Source organism: Equus caballus, chromosome 14, assembly GCF_041296265.1.
Source record: "Equus caballus isolate H_3958 breed thoroughbred chromosome 14, TB-T2T, whole genome shotgun sequence".
Lineage (NCBI taxonomy): Eukaryota > Metazoa > Chordata > Mammalia > Perissodactyla > Equidae > Equus > Equus caballus.
In genome coordinates, this window is record NC_091697.1 from 62,121,592 (window position 1) to 62,137,362 (window position 15,771).

At 36.8% G+C, this 15,771-nt stretch overlaps 1 protein-coding gene and 1 long non-coding RNA gene across 2 annotated transcripts in view; one reads left to right on the plus strand and one right to left on the minus strand.

The window, feature by feature from the left end:
* The window catches only part of FBN2 (fibrillin 2), a 236,447-nt gene that overhangs the window by 178,196 nt on the left and 42,480 nt on the right, over positions 1–15,771 (plus strand). Inside the window, exons 33-41 of the mRNA XM_023617761.2 lie at positions 603–725; positions 2,460–2,585; positions 5,769–5,891; positions 6,461–6,583; positions 11,928–12,089; positions 12,811–12,879; positions 13,349–13,474; positions 14,586–14,711; positions 15,559–15,711. Coding sequence (XP_023473529.2) covers positions 603–725; positions 2,460–2,585; positions 5,769–5,891; positions 6,461–6,583; positions 11,928–12,089; positions 12,811–12,879; positions 13,349–13,474; positions 14,586–14,711; positions 15,559–15,711 — 1,131 coding nt within the window. The remainder of the gene's footprint in view (positions 1–602; positions 726–2,459; positions 2,586–5,768; positions 5,892–6,460; positions 6,584–11,927; positions 12,090–12,810; positions 12,880–13,348; positions 13,475–14,585; positions 14,712–15,558; positions 15,712–15,771) is intronic.
* The window catches only part of LOC138917299 (uncharacterized), a 124,184-nt gene that overhangs the window by 8,516 nt on the left and 99,897 nt on the right, over positions 1–15,771 (minus strand). The window lies entirely within an intron of this gene.

The following is a 15,771-nucleotide window of genomic DNA, read 5'->3' on the forward strand; positions in this document are numbered from 1 at the left end:
ACCCTTGTTCCTACAGTCCAAATTAGATGCCCTTTTTATTCTTTCACTGTACCTTGTAATTTTTCTTCATGATACACATAATAATATTTAATCTAATTTAACTTTATTTTATTTTATTTTCTGTGTTTAACATCTGTCTTTTCCATTAGACTATGGGCTCTATGAGGTCAAGAATCATATCTTGGTTTTCTCATCTATAAAATGTACTTGAAAATTCTGTGCTAATTTTCCTGCTCTGAAATTCAGTAATATCTTAGAAATTGATCCTCTTTTAGTGATAAGGGGACTGGTGATAAAATTTACCCTGAGTAAAAGTAAGAAGGAAATCCAGCACTGGTTTTCTTTCAACCATTAAAATTCTAGTTGATTAGATAGCTCACAAAATGCTTGAATTCATCATTTTGGCCCATGTTTGTGGCGTGAACATTTTGGAGTGTGGGTCTGCGATCCTAGAGAATTAGAACTGTGACTGTACAGATAAACTGAAACACATTCCATTTGGCCAGTTTACATTTAAATTAAGACAAATGAAAATCTCTCTGACTGTTTAAATGTTGCATTTTCATTTCTGAACTTTATTGCTATGTTCTTTTGGCATGCAGATCTGGACGAATGTTCTAATGGAACCCACCAGTGTAGCATAAATGCTCAGTGTGTAAATACCCCAGGCTCCTACCGATGTGCCTGCTCCGAAGGGTTCACTGGAGATGGCTTTACCTGCTCAGGTGGGTGAGAGTCCTGATGTGTGTTCTGGCATGATTTTCATGGGACACTCTGTGTTTTCCTGATCTGAAGAAAACTGTGGTTAAAGGAGGCTGAAATCACTATCTCTGTTTTTACACTTGACTTACAGGTGAATATGTATCTTTCTCTTACATTAAACACAAAACTTGGAAAATTATCCAAAATATTGGTGAAAGTTTTAAAATATTGACATTTATTACAATCATTTACTGTTAATAGTTATCATTTTCTTGTATTCATTTATAGCACAGTTGTCAAAAATATCAGCTCTGTCTGAATCATACCACCTGGATTCAGATCGTGCCTGTGCTGCTTACAGGTTCTGTAGCCTTAAGTAAATTAGTTAACCCATGCGACCTTAGTTTCCCCATTTTAAAATGGGCATAGTAATAATAATATCATTTATTTGTTTTTTCTTTTTTATCACTAAATGAATGACATGTGGGAAAACTATTCAGCTTCTTATGATACACTATGTGACCTACCCAATCACTGCTATTTAATGTGTTTATCAAAATCTCAGCTTATCACATGCTATTGAAAGTATTAAATGGAATAAGACAAGTGAAGGGCTTAGAAAACCACATCATAAGAGCTCAATAAATGTTAGCTGCTACTCGTTCCACATTCTTTGAGGATGAAACATCCACTCATTATAGATAAGACGAGATCATCTTGCTGGACACAAAGTATAATACTTTCAAGATTGTAAGATAGGTGTTTCTCAGTTGAATTTCACTACGTACTTTAAACCCATAATTAAAAGATAGACTAATTTTTTCTAATTATTGACATAAAAAACACAGTCTCATTTGCAAATCTCTCTTTAAGAAAACATGTTTATTCAATTTTAAGGCTTTATTACTTTTAAACATTGGATATTCCTCTTTCTTAGCATTTCTCTGCACTGCGGTGGAAAGGAAAGGGCACAGCTTTGGTGTCAGACACAGCTGTACTTAGATCTTGGCTCAGCCACGATTAGCTCACAGTGACTCCTCTGGCTCAGCTGGCTGCTCTTAGCCTCGAGTCCTTCCTCTTCTAAACCTCACAGGATGGGTGAACTAAACGAAAACACGCCTGTCAGGCAACTAGCACACTCTCTGGCAAATATCAGGTGCTCCATAAACAGTGATTTCTGTCCTCCCCCCTTTTTCCATTTGATAGAGTTAAATAAATTGTCTTTACAGTCTATGAATAACGCCCATTTGCATAATTAAGTCCATTTGCATTAATTATATTGTCTATTTGCATTAATTACACTTTAATGAGTGTAATGACATGAAAGAAACTGCTCATTCCCATAGTGTCCCTAATTTGCTTAAAAATACTTGAATTAGTGAAAGAATGAGTTGTTTGAATACTATAATATTTTCAAATGACTTAGCACCATTTTAAGATTAATTCCAATGTTATTGGTCATATCTAAATGATGTTGGGATAATACTGATGCATCAAAGGGACCTTGAAGAGAACTAAGACAAATGTGAGAGACACCTGCATGCCTCCTGTTAATCATATGATAATGGAATGTTAGGGTGTAGGTTAAAGAGCTCTACTATCAAGTTGTATACCCTTATTTAGATGAATATGATTAATTGTCATTTCATGTTAATGAGCACTCACTCAAGCAAGTGAAATTGATTAGTTATAGATCAAGGAAAAAATGTATCATGCAATTTGGAACTTAATAGAGGTGTAATTTGCTTTGCCCACAGATGTTGATGAGTGTGCAGAAAACATAAATCTCTGTGAGAACGGACAGTGCCTCAACGTCCCGGGTGCATATCGCTGCGAGTGTGAGATGGGCTTCACTCCAGCCTCAGACAGCAGGTCCTGCCAAGGTGGGTCACCAGGATTCCAACTCTTTTCCAAGTTGGATCAACCACAGCAAATGAAACCACAAAAAGGGCTGGAACGGGCTCCACCTGGAAGCAGAATACACAGCACATGCTGCACATATAAAAGTCATTCGTTTAAGCATGGATTATTTTGCCGAATGAATAATGATGAAGGCTGCTTTCATCTCTTATGAAGTTTTCCTGGCCAAGAGCCAATAGTTGGAAGTTCAGCTCACTCTTTTTTCTTCTTTTTCTTTTTTTATCACTAAATGAATGACATGTGGAAAAACTATTCAGCTTTTAAAATATGATATATTACCTACCCCAATCACTGCTGTTTACTGTGTTTATTAAAATCTAAGTAGGTCATTTTTTGGCATTTACCCTCATGTTTTAGTCTGCTGTCTGTATGTCAGGGACTGGAGGTTCTCGTTAGGGACTCATCAAGGACTGCATCTCTTGCCTAATAGGAATGTCTCCTTCTTCTAAGTTATGACATCATCCCCTTTTCCTAGAAGTCGGACTTTGTAACTAGTATGGTATCTTTCCAAGAAAAAGAATTTGTATTTCTTTTAAATTAGAGACTAAGTTCACTTTACATATAGTTTGGGCCATCATTGTCTTCATAGGGAGGACATGAAAATACAAACGAAGAAAGGAAAAAAATTGAAAACAGTTCATAAACCATAAGGCCTTAACAAAATTAGGGATTCATAGAAAATCTTTAAAAAATAGCTCAGGCTAACTGCTGGGTGAAGCTTATAAAAAGAAACCAGGTTACAGGCTCTCCTTACACTAGTGTCTAAGCAAATGAACAGAAATAGTCAACACCAGCATACACATACACACACACACGTACACACACACACAGTTCACCAGCATCAACCAAACAAAAACAAATGATACAATCTGGGCTGGTTCAGACTAGAGCCTCTCTCTGCCCCACTACCAGGAGTTGCACTGAAAGTGTGCCTAAAAGATCATGGAATTTTCCATAAATTTCCACCAATTTTGAAAGAATCAAAACACGAGAATGAATAGTAGGCTCTGGGGAAGATGATCGTAGAAACTGAAAGCATTCATGCTTCTACATTGACCTGCTAGATTGGGCAGAATCTACTTCATTTTATACAAGGCAGCTGTAGAGTGAGCTTCATTTTTTTTTCCCCAGCCCTGGTTTCTTCTAAGCACTGAAGCCAATTAGTAGAAAATGTGAGTCAGTGTGGTCATGGAACTACATGATTTATTACTCACGTCAACTTGACAAGAGTTAGTGGGAAAAGGAGCAAGTCAGCAGTAGCCAGATACTTTCACCAACATAAAAACTCAAAATGAATTCTTTATACATAAGACAGAATTTCCCCTTCATAATTCTATTCCTGTATCTGTAGCCTAGGCCCTTCCAAAACTTCTCTCCAGACCTCCCCCAAGGTGATGCTAAAAAGTTTCTACTTGCGTCACATGTTGGTTTCTCATAGTATGTTATTACCACAGAGAGAAATCCCAGTTGCCAGGGAAACTGAGAGTGGCAAACATGCACTTTACCTTCAGTTAGACCCTGTGCTCCATTTAGCTAAATGCCAACTTTTGAGATCCCAAAAATATAATTCCATGGTTCTGCCTTTTTCTCCTTGTTTTTGTTTTCTCTCTTCCTACACGATCTGGCTCATCTGGGCAGTTTCTCCTGAATTTGCTAATTTAATTTCTTTATGTCTTCCCATCTTATTATAAATATATGCTCCTCTGAATTAACTCTCTGATTCAACATTTTCCACTCAGCATCTACTTCATCGCAAATTCTCAGAACTTTCTATAGAATCCAAAAAATTGCTGGAGTTGGCCTTTTCGCAGTGTTCTCCACCAAAATGGGAGAGTGCAAAACCTGGAGGAAGTTCCTCAGAGACAAGTTAGGGCTCCATCAGATGGAGTGAACTTAGATAACAGAGCATTTGGTATAATATCTGAAGAGAGAGCAGAGGCCAGGTTCATCCACAAAGAGCGCACACAGCCGCCTGGAGCTCTTCCCGTCCATGTTTCCCCCTGCCCCCACCTTGTGAAAGATTGGGCTACAGATTAGCAATTTTAAATGAAACGCATACCCCAAGCTGTCTTCCAAATAAAGCCTGGATAAAGAAGGGAGGTTGTCAGGAAACTCTATCTAAATTATATCAGAGTATAGAAAAACTCTTGAAAGAGCTGACCAAGTAATGTGTACACAAACTGAAAATAAACCATGGCAACTATGCAGGCATCCTATGGAAACAACAAAAAAACAACATACAAAAAGCTGATAAAGAACCAACCCAGAGTAGAAGAAATTTAAATTACAAGATATAACTATCTCAAGATAGCACTGTAGGATGACTTGTCTAGTCTAGCCTAAAATGACGTGCCTGGTCTGCATTCTCAGAATATGAGGTAATTTGTGTACAAAAATGTCCATCCTCTTCCTGTGAGTAGAAATACAGATGATTTCTACAGCTGTACACACACATATATGCCTTCATTTCCATATAAATGAGGAGTAGTAACTTCTCGTTTATTGACTTTGAGTTAAAGCTTCATGGAAGAGTTTCATAAACTGATTTTATGACTTCAATTCAATAGAGATATTTTAATGAAATTTGTAAGAATGTTGGGTAATGGATGGTCTTATTATGTGCTATTGGAAAAAAACTCTTTCCCTGTTTATGACTGACTTTATGATAACAGATAAAATTACAAAATAAAGAAGTTTAGAAAAAGTTAAATTATTTTAAGCATATCTTTAATATTTAAAATATTATATTGTATATTTTATATGTTCTAGATGTTTATAAGACATCTGCTGTTTGCACTAAATTATTATAATCTTTGAATTTGTTTTTATCTTTCATTCTTTACAATCTTCTTCCTTTGACATGTTCATATTTAATTTTTATATTTTTTATGCCTTAGGCCAATTTTTTTTATTTATGTTATAACCCAAGACAGTTGAAATATTGTCAATAAAATAAAATAATATTTCTTTTATATCTTTGTTCCATAGATGAGCATTAGTTGCTTGCTATTTGTGTGACCTACCTAGTTAAAGAAAAAGAAAATTTTTTACTGCATTAAAACGTCTGGGAGGTAGAAAAATTCATTAATGCAATACCTTAAATCAAAATGTCTAAACAAGAGATTACCGTTTCTTTTAATCTTCAGATATTGATGAATGCTCCTTTCAAAATATTTGTGTCTTTGGAACGTGTAATAATTTGCCTGGAATGTTTCACTGTATCTGCGATGATGGTTATGAATTGGACAGAACAGGAGGGAACTGTACAGGTATGGCCAGTTAACGGCTCAGTTGTGTTCTTATTAATTGAAATGAATATTTTGTGCTAAGTATAACAATCTCTCAAATTTCTGCTTGGCCTGCTTATGCCTTGAGTTGTGCATTTTTTTGAAGAAAAAACAAAAACGTTCTGATACATTTACTTTTAACTATGGAATTGATCCATCTTTATATAAACAACAATATTAAATACCTACCATGAGACTAGGAAAGTAGTTCTTTGTATGTATTTGTGTATGTTCATGCATATGTACATATAACATATACATAATTTTAGTTAAGCAAACAGTGCCATAATTTCTTCTTCTTTAGAATTCCAACATTTAATTATTATTTATCTATTAAGGATAGTAAATGATATTATCATGAATACCACGTGATTGATCCATGGAGCCTGTTTTAGGTATATACAGGATTTAATCTTTACTTCATGGTGCTGAATCCTTCCTAAAGATCTTTAGTCTACTAACTTTCAAAAGTTCCACCAAATTCTTTGGAAGAGCCATATGCATGGAGAAAGTAAAGATTTTAACGTGGGCATTTTAAATGTTTTTCCTAGATATTGATGAATGTGCAGATCCCATAAACTGTGTAAATGGCCTGTGTGTTAACACTCCTGGTCGCTATGAGTGTAACTGCCCACCTGATTTCCAGCTGAACCCCACCGGCGTGGGTTGTGTTGGTAAGTGAAAGCTATTTGAAACAAATAGAATTATATAGAGTTAAATCTTCAGAGTCTCTTGGTAATGAACTAAATTTGAAAACCAAATAGCCCTTCACCTTAAAAAACTCTAGATTACCAAAATATGTGGTCACTTTATTGTGTTTATCTTCCAAGTCATATTTTGAAAGAGGAATTTTTGAGACCTCTGCTCCAGCCTCCTCCTCTCACAGACTTAGTAACCAGGGCTCACAGAGGCACAGTAATATGTTCAAGGTCTCAGAGCTTGCAGATGGCAGAGCTGAGTCTGGGTCCCCAGCAGCCTGGCTCCCTGTGCAATGCGTTGGCCAGGACAGCCCAAAGTGGTAGAGCTACTGGAATATACATTTCTCTTTGCTATGAGAAGAGTCATGTGGCAGTGAAATAAGTGAAGTGATGAGAAGAGAGGAATTGGAGAACTGGATTTCATGAGCCAAACCACTGGAGTGAAACAAGTTGGAAGATTGGGGAAAAGCAGGGAAGGCAGTAATGAAGGCTCAGAATCTCTCATCACCATTCCAGACGTCTCTGATCTGTAGAATATAATTGTCCAGCTTTTGCCATCTGCCCTGTTTCTGCCCCGTAGTGAGTGTTTACCTAGAGGAGTAAATGGTCTGGAGAATTTCCTAAGAGAATACAAAGGAAAATTCCTGGCTTTAGTAGAAATCTGCCTGCCATCTTCAGTGTCGGTTTTCCTGGGGGCCTGCAGTGTATGGAGGGCATGTTTGCTGCTCTGATTGATACACAATTTATATATTGTTTTCAACTTTTAGAGAATATATTTAGTCGTGATTTATGGCTACTCCAAGTTCTGACTTTTTCATTCAAAACCATTCATTCAGTAGATACTGAGTGCCTTCTATTCTAGGGGCTAGAGCTACAAGGTGAACAGTGTAAGCAAATTCTCTGCTTTTGTGTTAACATTCTGGTGGCAGAGAGAGAGATAAAAGCAAGAACCCTTTCTGACACTGGAGGTGGTTAAGGAGAAGTGCTATATTATGTTGGGATGGGGGAGTCGGATCCTCGAAGGAGGGAGCAAGCCAACTGGACCTTTGAGAGGAGAAGCCTCCCAGCAAAAGGAGCAGGCAGTGCAAAGGGCCAGGGGTAGGAGGATACTGGTGTTGGAGACACAGCAATGAGGTTGTGCAGCAAGAGTGGAGTGAGTTGGGGGCAGGGTGTGAGGAGAGGAGTCAGAGAAGGAGGAATAATCGAGATCACAAAGTGGTTCTCAACTCTGGATGCACAGTAAAATCCCATTTGGAACCTTAAAAATATGGTAATGGCTGCTTCACCCCCAGAAATTGAGTCACTGGTGCCTCAGTATTTCTTAAAATCTTTCTTGGAGCAAAGGCTATGATAATAAACGGGGAGTACAAATGGTCCCCGACTCACCATGTTTCGACTTACAGTTTTTCGACTTTACAATGGTGCAAAAACAAAATGCATTCAGTAGAAACCATACTTTGAATTTGGATCCTTTCCCAGGCTAGTGATAACGCAGTGCGATACTCTCATGATGCTGGTCAGAGCAGCAAGTCACAGCTCCCAGTCAGCCACACAATCACGAGGATAAACATCCAATACACTTACAGCTGTTCTGTACCCACACAACCATTCTGCTTTTCACTTTCTGTACATAGTATTCAATAAAGTACATGAGATAGTCAACACTTTATTATAAAATATGCTTTGTGTTAGATAATTTTGCCAAGTATAGGGTAATGAAAGTGTTCTGAGCATGTTTAAGGTAGGCTAGGCTAAGCTATGATGTTCGATAGGTTAGATGTATTGAATGTGTTTTTGACGATATTTTCAGCTTACAATGGGTTTATCAGGATGTAACCCTATCATAAATTGAAGAAAATCTGTAATCCATAAGCTAAAAAACATAAGCAAATGCCCAGAACTGTTGGTAATAAGAAAAGAGTCAAGTTAAAACAACCATATAAATATCACTTTATACCTACTAGACTGGCAAAAATTAAGAAATCTGGAGAATATGAAGTGTTGATAAGGACCTGGACCTCAAGGAGCCCTCTGTTCTGCTGGTAGAAGTGTAGACAGGGGCAGCCCAGCAGAGAATATTCTTGCACAACAGTACTCAGATTAACTATCAGCATATAATGGATTTGGCTTTTTAGTTTCTTTTCAGATCAGTTCTAGCTGTTTGTATATGGATTGATACTTCCTGGCTTTATTCTTTCTTTGAGATCTTCCAAAGAACAAAGACTCGTTCTATCTCACAAATACCATAAGAGTCCATTGGACCCTTTTATCAGTCTCAGATACATTATGAGATGTTAGTGATGTCACTTTGCCTTTATCTTGAAACGTTTTGCCATTTTATTATGCTAGTTTTTATTTCATCATTACTCATCAGTTGTGCCCAATGATGCTAAAAACAAAGATGAAACTAATAAGAAAATGGAAAATTGTGGTAGCATCTAGCAGGATGATGCAGTAGTGAAATAAAATGTCACTGTTGCATCATCCTTCAATTTTCCTGCTCTGTTACCCAAAGGATTGCATTATCTTTCGAGAAGGTATGAAAAAAGACTGGAGACACTGTATTTGGCATGTATTTGATGCTACATTTGAGCATTTATTGAACACAGTTGAGAATTCAGAAGTTTTCACTTTCTGGCCCTAATGGCAGAGAAGAAAATTGGTAGCAGACAACATTCACAGTTGTTAGGTGGATCAGAAGATGAAAGCAACAGAGACCAGCAGCACTCTGGTTTAGATTCTAAAGATGATGGTGAAATTGATCATATGAGCAAAATGCTGACTGTGAGTCTTTGGAGGTCAATGTCCTGGATGAAAGTTTTCAAACTTAAGAATCAATGAGTGAGTGAAAAATATACTTCTATAGACAAAAGAAATATGGTAACCTCATCTCTTAGTCAATAGGAAGAACTTCAACACACAACATTGGGCAAGTGCCTGACTCCTCCGACGTTCTTGTGTTCTTTCATATTTTATTATATTTCTATACCAAAACTTAGTTGATATGGTTCTTGAGTTGACAAATAATGAAGGCAGGTGTTTATACAAAGGTTATTGGAATTAAATATGTGATGTGGAAATAAAAGAAAATCATTGGATTGCTGATTCTAATTGGTGTTGATAGATCTAAAAATGAAAAGGTTTTCCAGCAAAGAAGATAGCTTTCCTCTCATCAACACAATTATGAGCTGTCAGAGTTTTCAAAAATTTCTTCAGGTATTGTGTTTTAATGATACAAGAAGAAGAAGAAGAAGTATTGATAAGATAGAACCTGTTAGAGATATTTTTGAAATCTAGACTCAGTTTTTACAAAATGCGTATGTTCCAGATTAATGCACGACAGCTGACAAGCAATTAATTGCACTCATAGAACCATTTTGGGAATATATATCTTCCAAACCAAAAAAATAGGGAGTAAAGATTTGAGTTAGCCATTACTAAATTCTCATTAAAATTTCTACTAAAGTTGTTTCACTATGCCTTTTTTCTCCTGTGAATTATTTTCAAAATGACTTACAAATATAAAAAAACTTGAAAGGTCCATTGGATGCAGATGGTAAATGACAATGACTATTTTTCCTGATACTGGAGGATAAGGATATGCAAACTCTGTGAACCAGCAGTTCCTCTCCTGCCTCTCTAGAGGCCAAAGAAAGAAACTCACAGGCCCAAGCAGAGCCATTGGTAAAGATGCTCACGGCAGCATTGTTTGTGATGGCAGCTATTTAGGAACCATTTTTGTAGAGTGGATAGATTTTTTTAAAATGACAGTTAGGCACCATAGAGTTTACAAATTGGATGTTATAAAAATGGAATGAGATATATGACAAAATATCGTTTATGTAAATTAAAAATGTGTGCATGAAAAAAATAATTGTTTTGCAAGAACACATACAAAAAATAATAACATTAAACATTCAGATGGTTGAGTAGTGGACAAGGAATGGGAATGGAGAATAAAGATAAAAGAGAGAGAATGGGAGGGGGAGAGGAAGGTCGAATGAATACAAACCTAGTAATAGAGAGACCATGAGTTAACTCATCTCTCTGCACCTGAGATACAGCAACAAAAACAAAATTAAAAAATGAGAAAAAAATAAAGTAAAATAATAAAAAGCTGCCCAAGAGATTCTAATATGCAGCCAGGAATGAAAACTACTTTATAGACTGTGATAAGGACTTTGGATTTTTACTCCCATTGAAATGGGTGGCCACTGGAGGTGGCCTGACCTAAAGTAATGCTTCTGAAAGATTATTCTGGATATGGTGGGAAAAATAGACTATAGTTTGGTCAAGGATTGAATTCAAGAGATGAGTCGGGAACCCATTACAGTAGTCCAGGTTGAGGGATGATGGAGACAGTGGTAAGTAGCAAGATTCCAGCTTTATTTTGAAAGTAGAATTGACTTTATTACTGGATTGAATAAGGGATGGCAGTAAGGAGTCAAAGAATGACTCTAAGATTTAGAGCCTAAGCAAACTGAAAAACTGGAGTTTCCGTTATTTGAAAATGCGGAAGACTGGGAGAGGAGTGGAGCAGGTTTTGTATGAGGCGGAGAGAGTATCAAGAGTTTGGTTTTAGACATGTTAACTTTAAAGTAACTTTATATATCTAAAAGGAGAAATCAAACAGGCAGTTGGCAGAAGGGTCTTGAGTTCAGGGGACAGATGAGAGATGGAACCATAAATCTGAGAGTTCTCAGCAAAAAGATAGCATTTAAAGTCATGGAATCAATGAAGTGATCTGCATGGTAACTGTATATGGAGACAAGAAAAAGTCTGAGATTCACTGATCTCTTAACCACCCTCTCTAAAGTTGTTACAGATAGTCTTTCCCTAAACCCACAAAGTTCATTGTGCAAATTGAAAGTAACCCATGGGAGAATGGAGATGAGGGGCAGGAGAGGAAGAAGATGGGGTTATAAATATTTCTTTGATATGTTATGTAGCTTTAAATTAATTTATCCTGGATTGTTTCCCCATTATCCATAAACTCATGATATAGATGGATTATACCAAAAATTTCTTGTGGTCATATTATTGAAGGTTCAGAATGTCCCAAATGAGTAATTTCTTACTATCTTGTTTACTCCATGATCTATATGGATTTCTAAACACAGGAAAGTTTGTCATAATTAATTTAATTCCTACGAGTCAATCGTGAAAAGATTTAAGGCAAGAGATTGTTTTGTGCTGAAGATTAAAAGGAAACTTTCATATTAACATACAGAATTTGAAGTTCATCATTTGAGTGACCTTTCTCTCAGAAGGAATTCTCACTATGGCAAAGGTAATTTTAAGCTCCTGTGTTGCTCTGCAGACAACCGTGTGGGCAACTGCTACCTGAAGTTCGGTCCTCGAGGAGACGGGAGTCTGTCCTGCAACACCGAGATTGGGGTGGGCGTCAGTCGCTCCTCCTGCTGCTGCTCTCTGGGGAAGGCCTGGGGGAACCCCTGCGAGACGTGCCCCCCTGTCAATAGCAGTGAGTATGGAGCTGAAGAAGAGGAAGGGAACAAACTCTGGTAGCTGAAGACCAGTTGCCATTTCATTCTTGTGCTGGGACAGGGGAAATAGGGCCAAAGTTTTGATTTAGGACTACGTGCTCTCAGTGATTATGCTGAAACCAGCCAAGAATGTTTTATATAAAAGGAATTTGAATTCCTCTATTCTTATTGTTTTTCATGATATGACAAAAAGAAAAAACAATTTTTAACCACAATCCAGTGTGAATGGTGATAATATCAATTCTCCACGGTATCACAGATAAAGGCTGTTCCTGATTGTTCTCCGAGGTTGTTTTAGTTCAGGTTCATAGATGTGCTGTAGTCCTCAAGTCAATCATATCATGCCTTAAGTTGAAACGTATGTTGTGATATGGACAGAGATGAAACTTCTGAATTGTTGAGTCTTTGAGATTATTCATTAGCCAAAAATGTTCTGATATAAATTGTCTGCAAAGACGTTTTTTCTTTGATTAAAAACCCATGGTTTTTGTCATTCTACTGTGTATATAATTTATGAAGTAATGATCTTATGTCAAGTAAAATCTAATATACTTTTAAATGTATTTGAAAAGGCGCTAAGAAAAATGTAGCTACACCCCTGAGGATGTGTATTTTGAGCCTGGCACTTGCTAAATGCTTGTTCATTGTCTCAGCCACTTGGACACAGGTATCGAATCTCTTCTTTCCATTGTTTTGTAGCTGAGTATTACACCCTGTGTCCCGGAGGCGAGGGCTTCAGACCTAACCCCATCACAATCATCCTAGAAGGTGAGTGCACCTCTAATTGCCGCTGCCCAGATTTAAACAAGGTCAAGAGTTTACTTTAGAAGAAAGCTAGTAGAAAAGTTAGTATGGAGCAATCTCAACAAGATCATTTTGCAAAATTACAGATGGACAATCAAATACCAGGATGCTGAATAATCATTTGTAAATCAGAAAGATATCATCTGTTGCAGTGATCTGATATCTGATTGTTCTGCAGAGAAACTCTCTTTCCCATTATCCCCCGATTTTAAGCATCCCCAACTTGCTTTAATCACTCCTCTCAGATTATGACAAAGTTCCACAACAAAATCAAGGAAATCCATGGTCAGAATAAAGCTTCCATCTAAGTGTGCTTTCATTTGGATGCGTGGAAGTCTGCAGGTCTTACAGGATCACACGTTTGAAAGCTCTGATAGTAGCTCTTGTCTTTCACGATAGTATTTGTTGTAAGTGAGCTGTCTCCCTTCTGCAGATATTGATGAATGCCAGGAGTTACCAGGTCTCTGCCAGGGTGGCAACTGCATCAACACTTTTGGGAGCTTCCAGTGTGAGTGCCCACAAGGCTACTACCTCAGCGAGGAAACCCGCATCTGTGAAGGTGAGATGACTCTACACCTAAAGGTATACTGGTCAGGCCTGGGGAAAAGGGTCCATCCTCAAATTCTATCAAAAGATCTGTTGAGACTGGTTCATAACTTGTTTCTTTTCATATCGATGCCACTAGATTAATTTATAGCTTATTTGCTATAATTTACTATTATTTTTCTCTGAGTAAATGAGTTGATTAAAGGTAAATGGGGAAAGCTGGAGTAGTGTGAAACGTTCAATATCAAATAAAGTATTGTTTCAAATATTGATAGGAATTATATTTTACAGAGGGAAAATAGGTAAGGTTGAATGCAACTATGAAGTTAATATTTTTCAGTAATTTTTAAATGTTGGACTACAGGTATAAAGAAGTTCAAAGGTTATACAGATGTCTTTCTTGCTTCCATCCCTCCATTTATCACGTGGCACTATAGACATCCTTTTAGGGTCTTGTCTCCCCACTAGACTAGGAGCTTCTTGAAGCAAGGTCCACATCTTAGTCATTTTTATAGCTACAAATTCTAGCTTACAGTAGGCTATCAGTATGGAATAAATGAATGCTTATAAAAATGAATATTAAACATGATCAAAATTATTTCCATTATAACCTTTCTTTTGGAACATGTTAGATAAATGCATCTGGAAGAAATATGATTTAATAAGGAGAACAACCAGCAGCTACACTACTTCTGAAATCTCTGAATGGGTACTAATTTGAAAGGAGCTATAAAGATAAAGGCTGTCCTAAGTGCATTCAGTTTAAAGTTAGCACTGAAATTTAGTTTAAATGATATAAGAGGAAAGCAGGCTTTAAAGCATTTCCATTTGAAGAATACGAAATTTCAATTAAAATAATATAGATGCTATTTAAATTATTTTTTGCCACTTTGTAATTACTTTTGATTATTTATATTTTTGAATATTAGATTTTTTTCTTTTAAAGAAAAGAAAATGTATAAATGCATGTTTTGGGTTATTTTCTATGTAATTGCTTTAAATTCTAAATTTTTAAAAAATATGGATTTTAGGAATTAGCTTCATGCTTTGTACAGTAGTTTTAAATGATATAAATTCATGGAAAAATATCTTTATTAATTAATGGATATTCTTGCCTACTCTAGATATTGATGAGTGTTTTGCACATCCTGGGGTGTGTGGGCCTGGGACCTGCTACAACACCCTCGGAAATTATACCTGCATTTGCCCACCTGAATACATGCAGGTCAACGGAGGCCACAACTGCATGGGTAGGTAATGGTCTTGGATATTAATTAGGTCATAGTTGTTGGCTTCCCACATAAGGTACTTACATCTCAGAATTATTTTCAGAAAGTTTGCAATTTAAATCTTTATGAATGATTAAGTATTTCAAAGTCTTATAAACTTCTGGCTCTGTATCATGTTTTTGAGCTTTGGCTGTATAGTTACATTTTAAAAAGCATGAGTCTGAGGGAGAAAATTTAATCAAATGTTACAGTTATATATATATATTTTTTTTGAGGAAGATTAGCCCTGAGCTAACATCTGCTGCCAGTCCTCCCCTTTTTTGCTGAGGAATACTGGCCCTGAGCTAACCTTGTGCCCGTCTTGCTCTACTTTATATGTACGATGCCTGCCACAGCATGGCCTAACAAGCAGTGTGTAGGTCCACACCCAGGAGCCAAACCGGTGAACCCTGGGCCACCGAAGCAGAACATGCGAACTTAACCCCTGTGCCACTGGGCCAGCGCATACAATTATATATTCTTAAATAATTTTTATTTTCCATTTATATAAAGTGAACATGATTATACAAATAAGATAACCTTTACAATTTAATACTTAATATGTTTTAAATTAAATAAATGCTTGTGAGTAAAGAAACAAATATCTATTTTTCTGCCTAGACATTAATAAATGAAATCCCGTAGCTAAAAACAGAAGAGACATTAATCTAAAAATGATTTGTGTTTAACCTGAAGAATTCTATTAAGATACCTCCAAATTTTTCTGACTTTTGTTAACGGAGGAAGTTTGGTGTCTCCTGGTGTGTGGGCTTGGTCATCAGTGGCTCGCTGATATGATTGGTTGGCTTCTTTGTTTTTCTATATGTAGACATGAGAAAAAGCTTTTGCTACCGGAGCTATAATGGAACCACCTGTGAGAATGAGTTGCCTTTTAATGTGACAAAGAGGATGTGCTGCTGTACATATAATGTGGGCAAAGCCTGGAACAAACCTTGTGAACCATGCCCAACCCCGGGAACAGGTAAGCACACAGCTCGTGCTTCTGCTGAAGGCCGAGTTGCTGACACACACAGAGATTGTG